General features: G+C 47.2%; 1 protein-coding gene across 3 annotated transcripts; it reads right to left on the minus strand.

Moving 5' to 3' along the window:
* Positions 1-3,105: 3,105 nt before the first annotated feature.
* Positions 3,106-15,632, minus strand: ENC1 (ectodermal-neural cortex 1). 3 transcript variants are annotated; one of them, XM_070412183.1, is made up of 3 exons: positions 15,227-15,632; positions 9,733-11,547; positions 3,106-5,723 (listed from the first exon to the last, which is right to left on the minus strand). In XM_070412183.1, exon 2 carries the CDS (start codon positions 11,532-11,534, stop codon positions 9,765-9,767), a length of 1,770 nt encoding a protein of 589 aa, XP_070268284.1. In that variant the 5' UTR covers positions 11,535-11,547; positions 15,227-15,632; the 3' UTR covers positions 3,106-5,723; positions 9,733-9,764. The 3 variants fall into 3 exon arrangements, with proteins under 3 accessions (XP_070268284.1, XP_070268283.1, XP_070268285.1); XM_070412182.1 differs by lacking the exon at positions 15,227-15,632 and adding an exon at positions 14,258-14,276; XM_070412184.1 differs by lacking the exon at positions 15,227-15,632 and adding an exon at positions 13,114-13,522.
* Between the last annotated feature and the right edge of the window lie 425 nt (positions 15,633-16,057).

A 16,057-nucleotide genomic window follows, 5' to 3' on the forward strand; every position in this document is an offset into this window, starting at 1 on the left:
CTTTTGGCAAACCAGATGCCCTAATCTCAACGCCATTAACTCAAAATCCATTTTTCTCATACTATATGTATTGTGTATATTTCATTTACTCTGACATTTGACATGAAAACAGATTCCTCTGAAAACCCAGCTTACCCAGAACCCACAATGTTGGTCCCCATTTCATTTTAATTAAAATATTTAATTATTTTATTCAACAAACATTTGTGGAAATAAAGACCAGACGAATGAGAACAGGCAAAGGCAATAGTAAGAGAGTCAGCCAATGTCACTTGTGTTTTGGCCAGAGACTCAGTGTCAAGCAGAGGGCTGGGGAAGCTTTATGGTGGAGGAAGGGCAAGCTCCAGGTGTGCCCTGACTGGAGGTGGGCTGAGGGGGGCTCCTATGATGGCCAGGGGTGCATATTTAGCTATTAATCAAGTCCTGGCTGTTTTGTGCTCATTGTTTTGGGGGTTATTGTTTGGCTTGCTGGACCAGTTATTAGAGACAGCGGTCCGACTTCCTGCAAGTCTGACTGGTAGATCGCAGGCTGACTTTCTGGGCTGGTTTCTGAATGTTGTGGGTCAGATTTCTATTTTTATTAGGATCTGTCCAGTGTGCATTCGCGTATTCAATCTCTTAGCCCATAGTCGTTCTACATACAAAAAAAAGTACACGAAGCATCAGTGTGCAGTTCAATGAATGGCTGAGGGTAACAACTACTCAGGGGGCTGCATTCATTTCTAAATTCTGCACATTCTTTTCTTCAGAAACCTGTGGTCAAAGAGCATTTTGAGGTGCTGAATGGACTCTTTCCATGTGCTTCTTTAATCCTGCTGTCCGGGGTGGGGCTCACCAGCTGCAGGCCTCCTCGGACCTTCTCAATGAAGCCCAGTCTTCCCAGACACAGCGGACGGCAGCCCAGGTTCCCACAGTCAGCCCCTGCCCCGTGAATCACCTTCCTCCACATTCCTGGACCGAGAGGGGCAAGTCAGAGGGCATGCCTGGAAATCCAGTTCCACCACTCTCTTTGGGCAACAATAATCTCTCAAAATCTGTTCCTTCATCTACAAAATGGGGCTAATACTCATGCCAGCTCTCCTAGGGTTGCCGTGAGGATGAAGTAAGGCAATGGGCATACAAACTTTTAACACAATCCCTCTCACAGAATAAACACTCAGATTTAGATATTTTGGGGGTATTTCTCCCCATGTTTAAAAATGACAGCTGAAAATTATTGAAAACCCATGATGTGCCAGGCACTGAGTTTGGTGCTTCCTCTTAAATTTATGATATTATTAAATCTTTCTATTAGATAGAGAATATTAATCATCCTTATTTTACAGAAGCTGAGGCTCAGAGTTGCTAAGAAACTTCTCTATCCTCACCTCCATTGGTTGTGAGAATTAAATGAGATGGTAAAGCATGTCCTTAGTATAGTCCAGAGCACTCCGCAATCACTCTGTCGACAGGGCTATTATTGAAAATGGCCCTTTGATTATCCACCATCACAGACCCTATGCAGCAGTTGCCCATCCAACATCTGTTCTCCCTTTCATCCTTACAAAATCAGTTTCGTGTGAGGTGGCAATGGGCCCCATTTTCCTCAGTCTCCCTTATTTCTTTGGAAGTTCATGTGGCCTAGTTCTGGCCAATGCGAGGTAATGGGAAGTCTCCTAAGTGGGCCTTTTGGGAAAACTATTATTGTCCCCCCAAAAATGGACTTGATCTGGCACATGCCTTTTCCCTTTTGTCTGTCTCCATCCTCGCTGCCTGGAAAGTACAAGGACACCACCAAGTAGAGCTGCCGTCCTGCAGGCATGAAGACCAAAGGCCCATGTCCAGGAGGGCAAAGTGGAAAGAAGATCCCAGGCCCCGGATGGCCCACTCGGGGTCCTGCCCCAGCCCTGGATCGCCAGCCTCCAAACGGTTTCCCCACTGTGCTTAAGCCACCACGGCCAGCTGTCTACTACGTGCCGCTGCAGGCAATCCAAACTAATACAGGCACTGTTTGGGTGATCTGTCTGAATTAAATAAAATTCCAAATGAATGGAAATTAAGAATTTGAAGTATCTTCTTTCCTTCAATCTGTCTACATGTCTCAATGGAGATGACAAAGAACTCCAGAGAATGAAAGGTTGGTTCCCAATGGTCTCTACATGAATCGTTCTCAGTCCTTCTGAGAAATAACATCAAAGCTTTTCCTGAACATCCGAGGGTCCGATTCCCAATTGCACTCTCCCTTCTTCCCCGTCACACGGTGTCATACATGGTGTCACCAACAGGGTTCCCATGGGTCCTCAGCATTATGCGCTTGTGGTCTGAGGACACGTGTTCCCAAGGCTTGGCTCCAGGCCAGCCTCACCCAACACGGAACTCAGCAATGCTTCCGTAAAACCTGAGGCATCTACCTGTCTGGCATCTTGGTCAAAGTTCAAAGGCCTTGCTTGCACTCAGCCTACTTGTGAGCTCTCCCCAGGTTCTAATTAGGTAGTTTCTTTTCTACGCAAAAAAGATTATGGCCAACATTACTCTGCACGTTAGAACAGCCAGGGATCTGACCCAAGTGATAAAGGAGCATCTCACTGTGACACAGTGATCACAAACAAGGTGGGGGCGGAGGCTTCATCAGCTTTGGGCTGAGCCAGCTGGGATGGCGGCTTTCAACTTGGAGGAAGCTAAGTGTACCAAGGGGGTTAAACTGGTGGTTCTGTGCTGTTTGGGGAAATAATATGTCCACATTTCCACTTACTTTAAATGATTTCTAAGGCAAGGTCAGATGAAGAGGATTGAACTCCAGTCAAAATATAATCCACGAGGAAGACAAAAACTAAATTCCTTTTAACATAAAGTAAGCTGCCTTGATACTGCATGGTACATGACTTTTTATATTCTAAGCTATGAATAACCCATATTTTGCCCTGCTTAAAGAAATATCCTAAATGGCGAACGTGTTTCATTATTTAACGTGTAAAATTGCTTTACTAAAAGTATGTGACTTGATGGTGAAATAAAGGACACTCAAAAATATTTGAAATAATCCTTCTTTCGATTAAACTAGAAAAGGTGCACATTTTCAATGGCTACAATTATATCATATTCAAATAACGATACACACACACACAATGAAGAGAAAATCTCTAATAATTTATTTGACCTTCAGTTTCACATTGTGAAAAAAAAAATAACAGTTTTACAAAACCTCAAAAATGTAGTAGCAAGAAACAAGTACATATGAACATGAACACTTCACTTCTTCAACTTACACAGAGTTTTGTACGTGAACCACATACTCAATAGCCACGAGAGGGATATTATTCAGCTCTAATCACTCTTATTCAGACAGGTGTCAGGCCCAGAGAAAAGGGGGCTACACAATTATACCAGAAGTGGAAGGCTGCCCTTTGTTATCCGTTTCCACAGCAACCCGTCCACAGAATGAGAAGAACCTTCTCTGTCTTATGCCAAGGTTTTTGTGTGCACTGTGCTGTGAATTGTATTTGCTTCAAAGTGTGGGACGTTTCACAGGGCGAGAATGGTCAAGTAGTGAGCCCAATGCGTACATCAATCCAAAGAGCAGGAGTCCAGAAAGTTCCCTGCGGGCTGGGGGCCCACCCCGACCACGGCTCCCTCTGGCTCACACACAGTAATTAATAGAGGATTCAAGGACAGACCACAACTCTGAAACAGCTGTAGAAAATTCATCCTGCTTTCAGAAGCCATGCAGCGACACACATCTCAGCCTATTTGCATCATAAACTACAGAGCTGTAACTGCTACAATACAGTATAACGCCACCGGACTATGCATGCCGCCATTGTACAATCAGACATTTGCATTGCTTACAACACATCTAGGAGCGAAAGACCGCCTGCCGGAAAGTACTGTGGTGCTTTTATTACAACGGCTCATTTATTTTGGTCCAACTATAGCCCACGTACTCATGGCATGGACGGACATATACAATTAGTCTAAAGTTTTCAGGTGCAGAGAAATGTTAAGGATTTATCTGTCATTAGACAATGCAAACACACTCACAATGTAAAGGGTTGTTATCAGTCTTAAACCTTATTTTCTAAAGTACAGTAATGTGAGAAACATCAGTGAAAGCAGCGCCAGAGTTACCAACTCCGGCCTTCCCCAGACACCTCTGAGGAAGCGCCTCTTTGAGTCTAATACTAACACCTATCACAGCACATGTTTAGTTTAGTAAACAAGCCCACAAACTAGCAAAGAATGTATTCACAACCAATTCCCAACTATCCCGGAAAACCTCAACAGCGGCTACTGCTCACCATTGTGTGGTGTTTTGTGACCAAATGTGTCACTTTTGTGCACCAAAGAGTTCTTTCAGAGACTTACCTGCAGGTGAGCACTAGGGCATACATTGTACCAATGTTCACATTTGTCTTGGAGAACCTGTCACACTTGCTGAATTGTACAGCAAGAATAACAACGCATCCAGGTCCAGCAAATCGGGTGTCTGAATGAATTTATGTCGGTGATAATGCAGTGTTTCCCCCGTTAACTGTGGTTACGGCAAGGCCTTCTCGCAGGGTAATAAATAAATAAATATATAAACTTTGGACTATGTCTTTACCTGTGCCCTATATACAGAACTAGTCCATAGAATTTTCCAGGATTTCAGGATATTACACAAAGGAGAAAAAAAAAAAACACAAAAAACCTGCGAAGCGATTTGGTCCTTTCCAAATTTCAGTAGCCGAGACTGAAGGAGGTGACGCAGGTGGGGAGAGAGGGCGCGGAAAGAAGCCCTCCCTCGCCCCAGGAGCCATCAGCATGCCCAGAGTCCGTGAGACCCCATGAAAAGTTGGCGAGTCTAAGAAATGTGACCTCCATGCCTTCCCTACCTCTGGGGTGTAATTTAAATTTCTGTTTTGTAATCCTTCCCTGTCTTGACATTTACAAGACCCCTCCCCTTCCCATCCCACCCTCCAGTTATATTGCAAACTGTAACTCCAAAGTTTTCCTTTTTGTGCAGCAGAGCACATCACAACAGCCACGAAAATTGTGCAAAACATACAACCATCACACACGTCCATACACGTGAACACAACTGTAAGCATTGTTTCAGCATGCAGGCATCAAACAATAAATAGCTAAATCTAGAACACACTTCTTACCAGCCCAGGGAAGGTTTAAAGTCACTTATAAATAGAAAAGATCATCTACCAACAGCTACCAACAGTGCCCCCATTGTTCAGAACCTTCCCGGGGAGCACAACCCCTCGGAGACTGGCGGAGCCCAGGGCTCCTCTCTGCAGCCAGCGCCAGCTTCCCTCCCGGCCCTACAGTGGGGCTTTCAATCTCCAACAGCAGCTGGCGAGGAGGCTTCAAGCTTGCTCCTCAGAGAGAGGTGACAACCATTTCAAATTTTACACATAAATGGTGGAGCCCATGGAAATCAAATGCTGAATATGGTACAGCAAGGGAAAGGGCCCGGCTTTTCTCTCCCTTTGAGGGGCTGATTAATGCTGACATTAATCCACAATTACAAGACAAGGACTAGATCACAGGTTCATTCATTCATATTTAAACCATGTGCTACTTGCACTGAAAATCCCACCCCTCCCCCACCTCCTTCCTTCATGTCCAGTTAGAGCATTTACAAGGTGCAGCCAATCGTACAATCCAGGTCTTGTAGCAACTTCTTTTCCTTTTTTTTTTCTTTTTCTTTCTCTTCATTAAGTTTGGCCTCTCCAAAACAGAAATCATTTCTTGAGCTAAAACAGAGGGAAAAGAGTTTTGTTAGTAACCTCAAAATCTAAAATAAAAATAAAAAAATTAATTAAATTAAAACCCAGGACAGAGCTGGCCAATATTGCTTCTAAAGGTCTTAATTACACGTTCAGTAGGAACTGTGCAAAGATATGTGAGGTGCTTGTCATAAATGCACACACACATGCATGCATGCAGATGGCTGGCCTGACGGACACAATGGTGTCCAAAGAAGGGCCCCCACTTCTGTCCTAAACATGTATGTTCAAATTCAAACCTATACGTCCAGGTGCTGCTATCAGTTGCCATCTTCTGCTTCCAACACCTGCAATTCCTCTCCGTGGCAAAACAGAGCCACTGTGCAGCAATCGCCAGAGGGTCAAGATTCCTGTGCAAACCTTCCTTTGCCCATTTACCGTAAAGGATTCCAAATTCAATTTATTCACCATATAGACGGCAGACGTATTAATCCTCTCATTTAAATGCATCTCTGCTATTCATTATGGCAGAAATCAGTCTCGCTTCTTTTCTTATGACAACATCCCTGGCTTCAATAGCCCAAGGCTGGCGTTTATTCTCAAAATGCATCAGTCCACACTTGGGAGGCACCAGCTCTGGTATGCAGTGTTATTACCTATGGAATCTACCAACGTCAAGTGTGAATACAATCAAGGTGCCACAACCAGGAAGCCTGCACTTTCATGGGAGCTGGTGTTTCCTTGCACCACCCACCCTCCCCATTCGTTCATGTCTAATTTGATACAGGGGAATTTTACAGATGGTGCGTCTTTCACACGCTCACCCTCATGAAGCCCATTCCCAGCCCTGGTAGGAATCCACATCCCGACTGCTATCACTCTATTGACAAAGGGAACTCAGGAGGGGCCACTCATTACTTGCATTGAATTCTCCTTGCTTTTGTGTGTTTAGGGCTCTGATTCATCTCTTTAGCTGTTTCTTTAGGCAGTTTCGTAACAGTGATTCAAGCTTTCAAGGCATTCTTTAGACTACGGTGTCATGCCCCTACCCCCACCTCCTTATAATCTATATATCAACATTAGGCCAAAAGAATGTGTCTTGAAATAATATAAAATTTCAAGATGTTGCCTATTGGGGGGGCGCAGGGGCGGGGGGGGAGGGGGGGGGGAGAAACTACCAAAAGAAAAGGAAAACTCTAAAAAGGGAACAAAACAAAGCAAAATCTAAATGCTCTCAGGTTGGGGCCACACAGCACCATGAAAATGCAGACTAATCAAAAGTAATTTCCTCTTTGTCCATCCCACCCGCTGTGAGAGCAGCAGGAGTCAGTTAAAATCTCCTTGATGGATGAGCTTTTAGACCAGGGCAAACTTTCTGTTAACACTGTATTAATTCCTTTAACACCCCCATTTGGAGAGCAAAGAAATGCCCGGAAGTTTTTGCGGCTTAGGACTGATACCTACACAGCACCTCTTTTCACTCCATGTACCTTAAGTGGTTTAACACTGTCTGCGTGTAGTAACCTTTAGCAATTTAAACCAACACCCTCCCTGTGGGAAACTGCAAGAGTGGCTTTGATCAGGCCAAAAGGCGACCCTGGCCCTGTCACATTTCGTTGTTATATGCTGGACTCCCTGGCTGGTAGCACCAAGGGTGACGAAGATGTTATTTCACATAGAACCTAACACTCTATTTGCTCCGTTTCTTTGGGACCAGAAGTGTGTGATAGGGTTCGAATGTTCGAGATAGGATGAATTCAAGTGTCTGCAGACTCTGGGCTGAGAAAAACGAGGCACCAAAAATGAAGTCTAAAGAGAACAAGAATATAATAGTCAAAGGCACCTCATTTTCCCACCACACACCAAGCTAATTCCATTGCCAGCTGAGGTCTAAATGGATGGGAGGAAAGAAACGTAAGACTATTGACTTGGACACTGAATATATGCCAGGCACTGGGCTAGGTATTTTCGGGTCCCCCACCCCGTTTAGCAATTTACCCAAGCCTGAACTGGGAACAGATCTTAGGGGAAGTATAATGCAAACCACTCATTTGACAAAGGAGCCAAATCCAGTAAGGTCCAGACTCCAGCGTAGAACCAGAACCAGAATGCACCTGTGATCTCTTTCTGCCTCAGCTTCCTTACCTTGCTCCAAGGATGCCAACCATTCCACCAGTTACCATTTTGAAGTACCGCCACCGCTGGCAATTTTTATGGCTCCCCTGTGCAAACAGAATCGGTTCTGGACTAACACCCAACTTAGTGTGCTGTTAATTGATGCTTTACCCTCGGAGGTTCTTTAAACCAGCTTTAGAGGTGAGTCATGCATTCGTATCACAAATGAAATAACCACTTTCAGAGCATTTGTTTATTCAGGATTACTGAGATGCCAGCACGGCTGCAAAAACCAGTTTGGTGTGGGACGCTGTTAGCCAAGTCGCTCCCCAGAGAGGCTCCTGACTGTTGCTGCGCCTCTGAAGGAGTTTCATTCCGAGGAAACATTACATTGCTAAGAACTCTACTAACTGGAATAGGCTGGAGGAGGTAACTGCAGAAATGAAATAAATAGAGAGATTAAGTGTGAAAGTGAGGCCAGTTTTCATGGTGTTTTTAAATGAGCGGTGAGAGATGAGGAAAGAAAAGACAAATGAGTCAAAACCCCACTTTGCTTAGCTTGCCACGACCCCTAGCTTCTTTTTTTCCTTTTGAAAGTTCCCTTCAAAGGTGTGAAACCTGCTAGAGAAAACAGAGCCAAAAGTTTCCAAGTAAGGAGTTAGTTTTCTATTGTAGTCCCGCCGAAGCAGAGTTTTAATTTTATTCTATTATTAGTAATTGTAATGGATGAGCCCATGAATCACCAAAACAAATCAACACACTGTGTGCTCTGTGCTGCCCGTAGACCTGCTGAAGTCATTCCTGGTGCTGATCCTAAGACTGCCTAACCAGCAGCAACACGGCCATTAGCTGGCGAACACTGAACTGTGTAGGCCTATTAATTATTTGAGCCAAGAGTATTATATACTCTTAAGTACACAAGACAACCATTATGTACTCAGATATATGACACAGAAACACAATTTTTGTTGGCGCCAACAATAGGGTTAGCCTGTCTGATTAACTCTGAAAGGCTGCTGCAAGAGCAGTTTAGATGGCTCAGAGTGTCCACACATCAGACCAGCGCATACAATGCAGATGCAGCCTTTTACAAGGGCAGACCTAAATTTCCCTCCAGAGTTAACAAATTTAAGAAAAAATTAAATAACCTAATACTTTTGGAACTAAGAATAAATTTAAGCATTCCATTTTTCTTAAACCATATTTCATTCCAGAAAGGGTTTGAGGAAGTAAAATTTATATCAACAAATATCTCCTGGGGTGACACCGATATGGAGTCAAGTTCATGAAGTGGCACTTCAGCATGATGCTCGAGTGCATCGCTCTGGAGTCAGGCTGCCTGGGTGCATTTCTGGACCAAGTCTTGCGCCTACTAAACTCTATGACCTTGGACTCTATGACTTAACCTCTGTGCATGAAGTGTTTTCATCTGTGAAGGGCTCTAGTAATAACATCTCACAAGGTTGCTTTGAGGATTAAATCAAACGATCCATGTGAACACAGCCCAGCTCAAGACACACAGCGAGGGCTCCCTAGATACTAGCTGGCATTATAAGCATAGGTCAGGGTTTCTCAACCTGGTGCACACTGGAATCACTGGAAACTTTCTAAAATGCTGATCCCTGGGCTCCACTCAGATCACATGAAACCAAGTCTCTAGGCTGGGCAGCTTTTGCAAAGCTCTTTGGGAGATGCTGAGGCGAGGTAAAGGTTGAGAACCACTGGCTTACGTATGTTAGAGTAGGGAGCAGGGTGCAGCTGTGGCCAATACAAGTGTTTAAAGTTGTGGGATACAAGTTCTTCTGTTTTTATAGTTTTTGGAGTACTTCTATAGGATAGGCTATATGGACCATGCTTCACTCCACATGCAAACTTGCCAGCTAGCTTAATTATACGCATACTTACAACTTAACTGACTTACCTCGTGCTCACTTTCTGTAAGATGTACTGCGCTTAAGAAGGCAGATGCTTCCAGGTGCTGACAAACGCAGTCGGTATCAGGGAGTATGGGACTGTGGTTATGCTGTTCCACACATCCAACGTTGGATCGTAGCAGTCCAAAGTTTTGCATCGCTGAATGCCAAAGTATCCTCCCACCACGTAGAGTTTGTTTCCGGAGGCCACAGCGTGACAGCTCATGCGCTTTGCTGTCACGTCTCCCACCTTGGTCCACTGGTAAGTCTCACTGTTGAATTTATAAGCAGAGCAGGCGGAGAACTCTGTATCTCCCCCCATAATAAAAATCTGGTTACCCAGCACAGCTGCTGCCGTGTAACGCCAGGGCTGGGGACAGGTGGCCGGCACCGTCCACCTGTTTTCACATTGATCGTAACACTGGACCTTGGGGAGCTTGTCATGACTGACGCTGGTACCTCCGAAAGCAAACAGCTTCAGCTTAGCGCTCACTACCGCTGCATTGCTGACGCCTTCTCGGAGTGGGGCCACCATGGTCCATTTGTTGGTCGTGGGGTCATAATGTTCTACTTGCTTCAGAGAGACTGAGGGGGAGGCTGGGAGGCAGCCAGTTGCGGCTGTGTGCCCCCCGACCACATATAAGCAGTGCTTCAGTTCAGCAGAGCCATGGCCAAACCTGGCTACCAGCATGGGGGCGGCTTTGGACCACTCCTCATGCAGGGTGTCATAAACCCAGACATCTTTCGAGACCCCGTTTTCAGACCCCCGGCCCCCAGTAATGTACACTTTGCAGCCAATGGCACACGCACTGAACTCTTTTCTTGGGCTGGGGATGTCGGCCTTAGGAATGATCTCTTTGGCCTTCTGGTCTACTAGGTACAGCTTGTCACACATGAAAGTCTGCCCTCCCAAGAGGAAGAGGGCATGGCCAGTCTTCCGAGGCCGGGCACAGAGGCTGGTCACCACGCCATCGTTCTGCAGGATCTTCAGCTTGCACCTGATGGCCTCCTCCACAATCTCCTTGCTCTTCCTCTGCTTGGTGATGAGTTCCTCCATGGCCACGTTCTCCATGAGATAGATGGCTGGCAGGAGAGCCAGCCTCACCGTCTGCAGCAGCTCGGGGAGGTAGCAGTAGCGCTTCTTCAGGTCGTAGCTGATCCAGTTAATTGCAGACTCGTACACGAGCCTTTCATCTTCCGTCTCCAGCTCTTCGCTGGACAAGAGCTGCACTACCATGTCCTGGGGCAGCTGGAGGAAGTCTTCATTCTTCCGGATGGTTTGGAAATTGCTGAGACACATTCTCCAGGAGAGTTCGTAGAGCTTGGTGCACTGGTGCGCGTCGGACAGCAGCAGCATGCCCAGGCAGTTGGTGGGATGCAGGTTCTTTTCCAGGAACTCGGCACAGGCATCCCGGATGTCTTGAAACTCCAGCATGTCGCCAGCTTCCAGGAGCGATTCTGCGTTTTCTTCATTGATGATGACCCGGGAGGAGTACGCATAGTCGAGAAGCAGCTCCAAGACTTCTGGGTGGATGGAGTTGTCGAAGTTGACTTCACTGTCCTGGCTCTCCTTCAGGCCGCCACTGAACATGGCTTCAAAGTAGCGGCTGCAGGCAGCCAGCACGGCCCGGTGACAGGGGAAGGTCCTATTTCCCGCATGGAGAAGGACATCGGTGAAGAGGCGCTGCTGCCGAAGAAGGTTCAGGTGAGTGAGGACGCTGTCGGCGTAGGAAGACTTGTGGAACAGGTAGATGTTAATGGAGCCGCTGCTGGCCCTGGACTTGCGGTTCTCGTGCACACTGACTGACATTTTGTTTCCACTCCTGGAAAACAAAACAAAACCACTGAGGGGTGCTCCCCATGTGTAAAACAGAAGAACAAAGTAGCGATCCTTTTGGACAAAGAAAACAGAACTGTTTTGCTGTTAGCTCTGCTGCCTCCTGTTCTGAATCATGGATGGCCATTCCTGTACCAAGTCAGAGACAACTACCTGTAAGGAGAGGCATTCACGGCCATACTGTTGAGCTATTTGAACTATACACTGTTTAAAAAAAAAAATCACTGCTTGAAAGCAGGTTCATCTTGGAAAACCTGACTGCCAACTTTCAGGATATTGAAGTCCTTGAGAATTGTATGTCAGCATAAGCCAGGAGGAGCGCGGTCTCATTCTCCCAGCTCCCTGTCCCTGTCCAGCTGATTCACTGCGGGCCACTTCAAATGCCAGGCCTCCAGCTCTCGTAACGCCAGGAGAGGCACCAGCCATAATGCCCTATGCAACATAAAGCCATGTGTAAAACAAATACCTGCTAATTAATTCCATTAAGAATTCCTTTGGTAAGATCCGGTCTCCCTGCAATATACAATAAGTAGGAAATGTAGTAACATTAAAGTCACAGGCTCAGGCAACTTCCCCAATGACAGGATCCCTATTTAAAGTTACAGATCATTTCCAACCAGACAGCTCTACCACGACAGAATCCTAAAGGTGGCCTAGTAGACACATTACCATATATTGATCAGCAGGCTTTAGTGAAAACACAGAATAGATTCCGACCACAATCACCACCCATCTTTCTTGCTCTGGACAGCTTCCAAAATGAGGGTTCAGGCACATAAAAATGAAGAATATTTTTTAGCATACTTATGAGTGCTGTTTTTCTGTTCTTCCTGCTTTATATCAATTCTTGGAAAACCACTTGCAAGAACAAAGGAGCTATCTGCCCCTCTCCTTTTTTTTTTTTTGATTTGGTAGTGCATCACCAGGACCATTCTTATATATCTGCTAATGCGGTATCTGCAAATAGGGATTTCGAGATGCAAACATTGCCTTATCTAAATCAAAAGTACACACACACACACACACACACACACACGTGTGCGTGTATGGACTATGCATGCACGTTTATTTTGCCAACCATTGTTAATTTTGGGCCACCCTGGAATTTATTTGCTGACTAAAGTGCTCTTTTCCTCAGTATCTAAATTGAAATTATAGCAGAATCTAATGCTATCTTTGGCTTACCGCAGTAAGTAAATTGTAGGCTAAAGATATAGGAAATCCCTATCACCAATCTTCAAAAATTGAATCACATGCTTAAAACACACACACACACACACACACACACACACACACACACACACACCACTCTACCTCTCTTTTACTTCAAAGGAATAAAGGCTTTAAGCACCTGCCTGTCAAAGGATTCCTAAGGAAGCTGTTTATTCCAGGAGAGTAAACTGGGTGGTTACAGTATCTATTCCAAGCTCAGAACAGCCAGTCCTTATAGCACAGCTGAAACCCACGGCCTGCTTATTTCCTTCAACCATGCAGATATTTATGTTTAATTTACATCCCAGGAATTATGAATAAATGCAAATGAGTAACTTACCCAGATACTAAGCTGCCACTTCCCTGACCAGCTGTGTCACAGAAAACAAAAGCAGGTGCCTAACTTGCCCTAACACACAGGCCACATACCACGAGGTGATGCAACTTGTTTTCCTTTATTTGCAGCATGTAACTTTTCATTATGATAAACATGGCTCGGTGGGAGAAAAGAAGCAACCAAGTTCCGGGCTCTGGTGTTACAAAGACTTTACAAACACCCATTAGTCTCCTATTAGTCTCCTAGATATAACAAATGGTAAGGAGCCAAGCTTCACCCCCACCTCAAGCCAAGCCTCTACAAGTCTAGTCCTTTTTCTCACCAGTGTTCAATGCTGCAGAGAACAACCGGTATGATCCTATGTGAATGCACCAGGTTTCCAAAGAGTTAAAACATCTATTAGTATCACTGAAGCTCTACCACTGTAGCTTGTCATTTGAATTAGCACATTCCATCTGAAGCACGTTGAGGAAGATTTTAAGATCAAAAGATGCTATAAAAACTTACAAAAATTCCAAATGAGTAGCTATAGCTTTGGTTTTTTTAAGCAAATGCTTCCAAAGCAACCTCAAAAGCTGTCTCCATTCAGGCTAAGAGCAAATGCAGCTCTGGCTGAAGAATGAGGGACCTATACACAAGGTGCATAAACACCAGAAGCACATGGGGCAGGAATCCCAGGAGTCCAGAACACGTTTCCCTGAGCATTAAATACCTGATCATGTCGAACACGACTCACAACCAGGCCCACACTTAAGAAAACTGAAGACGACCTTAGGATCTGCATCTTTATGCATCCCGTGTTGATGCACCTGCATTGTCCAGGGTGGCCCATAAAGCCAGAGGAAGAACCTAGCCCGCCATCGTGGATAACATCCAGATGGAGAAGCATGTCACAATCACAACCTAATATCCTTGCAGCAATATTTGATTAAAATAAAAGGTATACCTGAAGACCCACGGGGAAAATTGCTTTCTGGTTTAAAATTAGCAAACACCCAAATATCATCAGGAATCATTTATACAGTCACTAAGCACACCTTCAACATAAAATGAATCATCCTTCTGGCATTTTCTAAGCCCCCAGAGAAATATCTGCATGCCAAGTAAGTGTCCAAAAAATGCACACATATACTTAACCTGCACCTACAAAGACGATGAGAAAAGGACTGCCATTACCCCGAACATCAAAAGGGCTTCTAGGTACAGGAACTTCAGATCACTTAAAGCTCCTGACCCGTGCTCTCTGCCTCCAATTCTGTGTCCGTCCTCCGCCCCCCCCCCCCCCCGCCCGCCCCCACATCTCTTTTGGTTTTGAACCTGATCTCAATGCAATCAAATGAGAAACTAAGCAGATTTTGGGGGGCATTTACGTTATTGGAAACAACATTATGAAAAGATCTTGTTAACAAGAAAAGCATTTCACCATGCAGTCCCCTAAAACACGCGCAATGCTCTTTCACAGGCTGGCCGGGTTTCAGAGCGACACCAAACTACAAGCGGAACAAACAAGTTCAATGGTTCAGCTCCACCCCGCCCACCAATTCCTGTCCTTTGGAACTAATAACGCTACACTAATGGCCAAATGCTGTACTTGCATGAGAAGAAATTAATTTTTCAGGAAAAAAAATCCAGTTTTCATTCATTTCCTAGACATTTCGCAAAAGTGGACGTGTCCTCACTTCATGTCTGCGCGTGGCCCCAGCGTTCCCTCTGCCGGGTAGGGCGCAACGTGGGCCAACAATCCCGCGCGCTCGGCCCTGGAGACTGTGATGTACGAGGCAACGGGAAATCCACCCCCAGGGAAGCGCCGCTTTCCGAAGGCGGGGGGCGGGGGGAGTTATCATTCCCAGGCCGCGCTCCTCAATCCCCTACCGGCTCACCGGGGCGCTGTGCCGCCAAGGGCAGGCCCTTCCGGCGGTGCCCGCTGCTGCTAGTTGTGGGAGGGCATCGGACAACACGGAGGTCTCCACCCCAACAAGAGCGCCCCATCTCCGCCTGAGTCGGAGCTCCGGACTCGGGGACTACGCACACCCCTCGCGAACACACCCCCGCGGGCCAAGCGTGTCCTGAAACCCGCGGAGCCCGCAACAGGTCCGGGGCCGTGGGGGAAACTTACAGCAGTGGCGACCGGCCTCAGCGAACAACTAGCTGGGTTCTGGCCTCGGCCACAGGACGGGGAGGCGACGAAGCGGACGTCTCAGCCCCGGGGAGCGGGAGCGACTGCCCGGGCGAAAGGTCTGCGTACCGGGCGCCGGCCGTGGAGGGGAACGCGCCCGGGGCGCTGGCTCGGGCCGGCGACCGCTGGCGGTTCGCCTCGGCCTCGCGATCCCCACGCCGCGGGCTCTGTGTCCGCGACCCGCGGAGCGTCTCCCGAGCGAGTCCCGGGAGGGGAGAGCAAGCCCGCGGCTGCAGGCGCCGCGGAAGGAGGCGGGCCGTGCGCTGGGGGAGGGAGCTAGAGAGCGCCGAGCGCGCCGGCAGCCGCCTGGCGTCTGGACTGGTGTCCGCACCGCACAGCCGCGCCGCCTCCCCGGCTGCCCGAGCAGTGTGCGCCGGCCGCGGTGCGCCGGCTATAAATGGGGCGGCGCGGAGGGGCGGGGAGGGGCGAGGGTGGGTGTGCTGTGAGTGACACCAGGAGAGGGAGGGAGGAAGCGCTGGGAGGCAGCCTTTGGAGGTGGAAGAGGAGGAGGAGGTGGAGGAGAGAGCCGGAGAAGAGCGTGTCGGGGGAGTTAATCGAGAAAGGAAGCGGGGGTGGGGCACTGCGGAGAGTGGAGACAAAGCGGACGCCGTATCTCAGCCATTAGCGAGCAGCTGCAGCCCTCGGGGGCCGCGAGTGAAAAGTTTTCCCGGGTCGGAGTGTCTGAGCCACCTCGGCCCAGCACGTTGAATGGAGAGACCCTCGGCAGGGGAGTGCCGCCCCGGGCTGTGCGGTCCGCGCTGCTGGAGCCCC

The sequence above is a fragment of the Myotis yumanensis genome, unplaced genomic scaffold (assembly GCF_028538775.1).
Source record: "Myotis yumanensis isolate MYYU_CA2020_CCGP unplaced genomic scaffold, mMyoYum1.0.hap1 SCAF_4, whole genome shotgun sequence".
Taxonomy (NCBI): Eukaryota; Metazoa; Chordata; class Mammalia; order Chiroptera; family Vespertilionidae; genus Myotis; species Myotis yumanensis.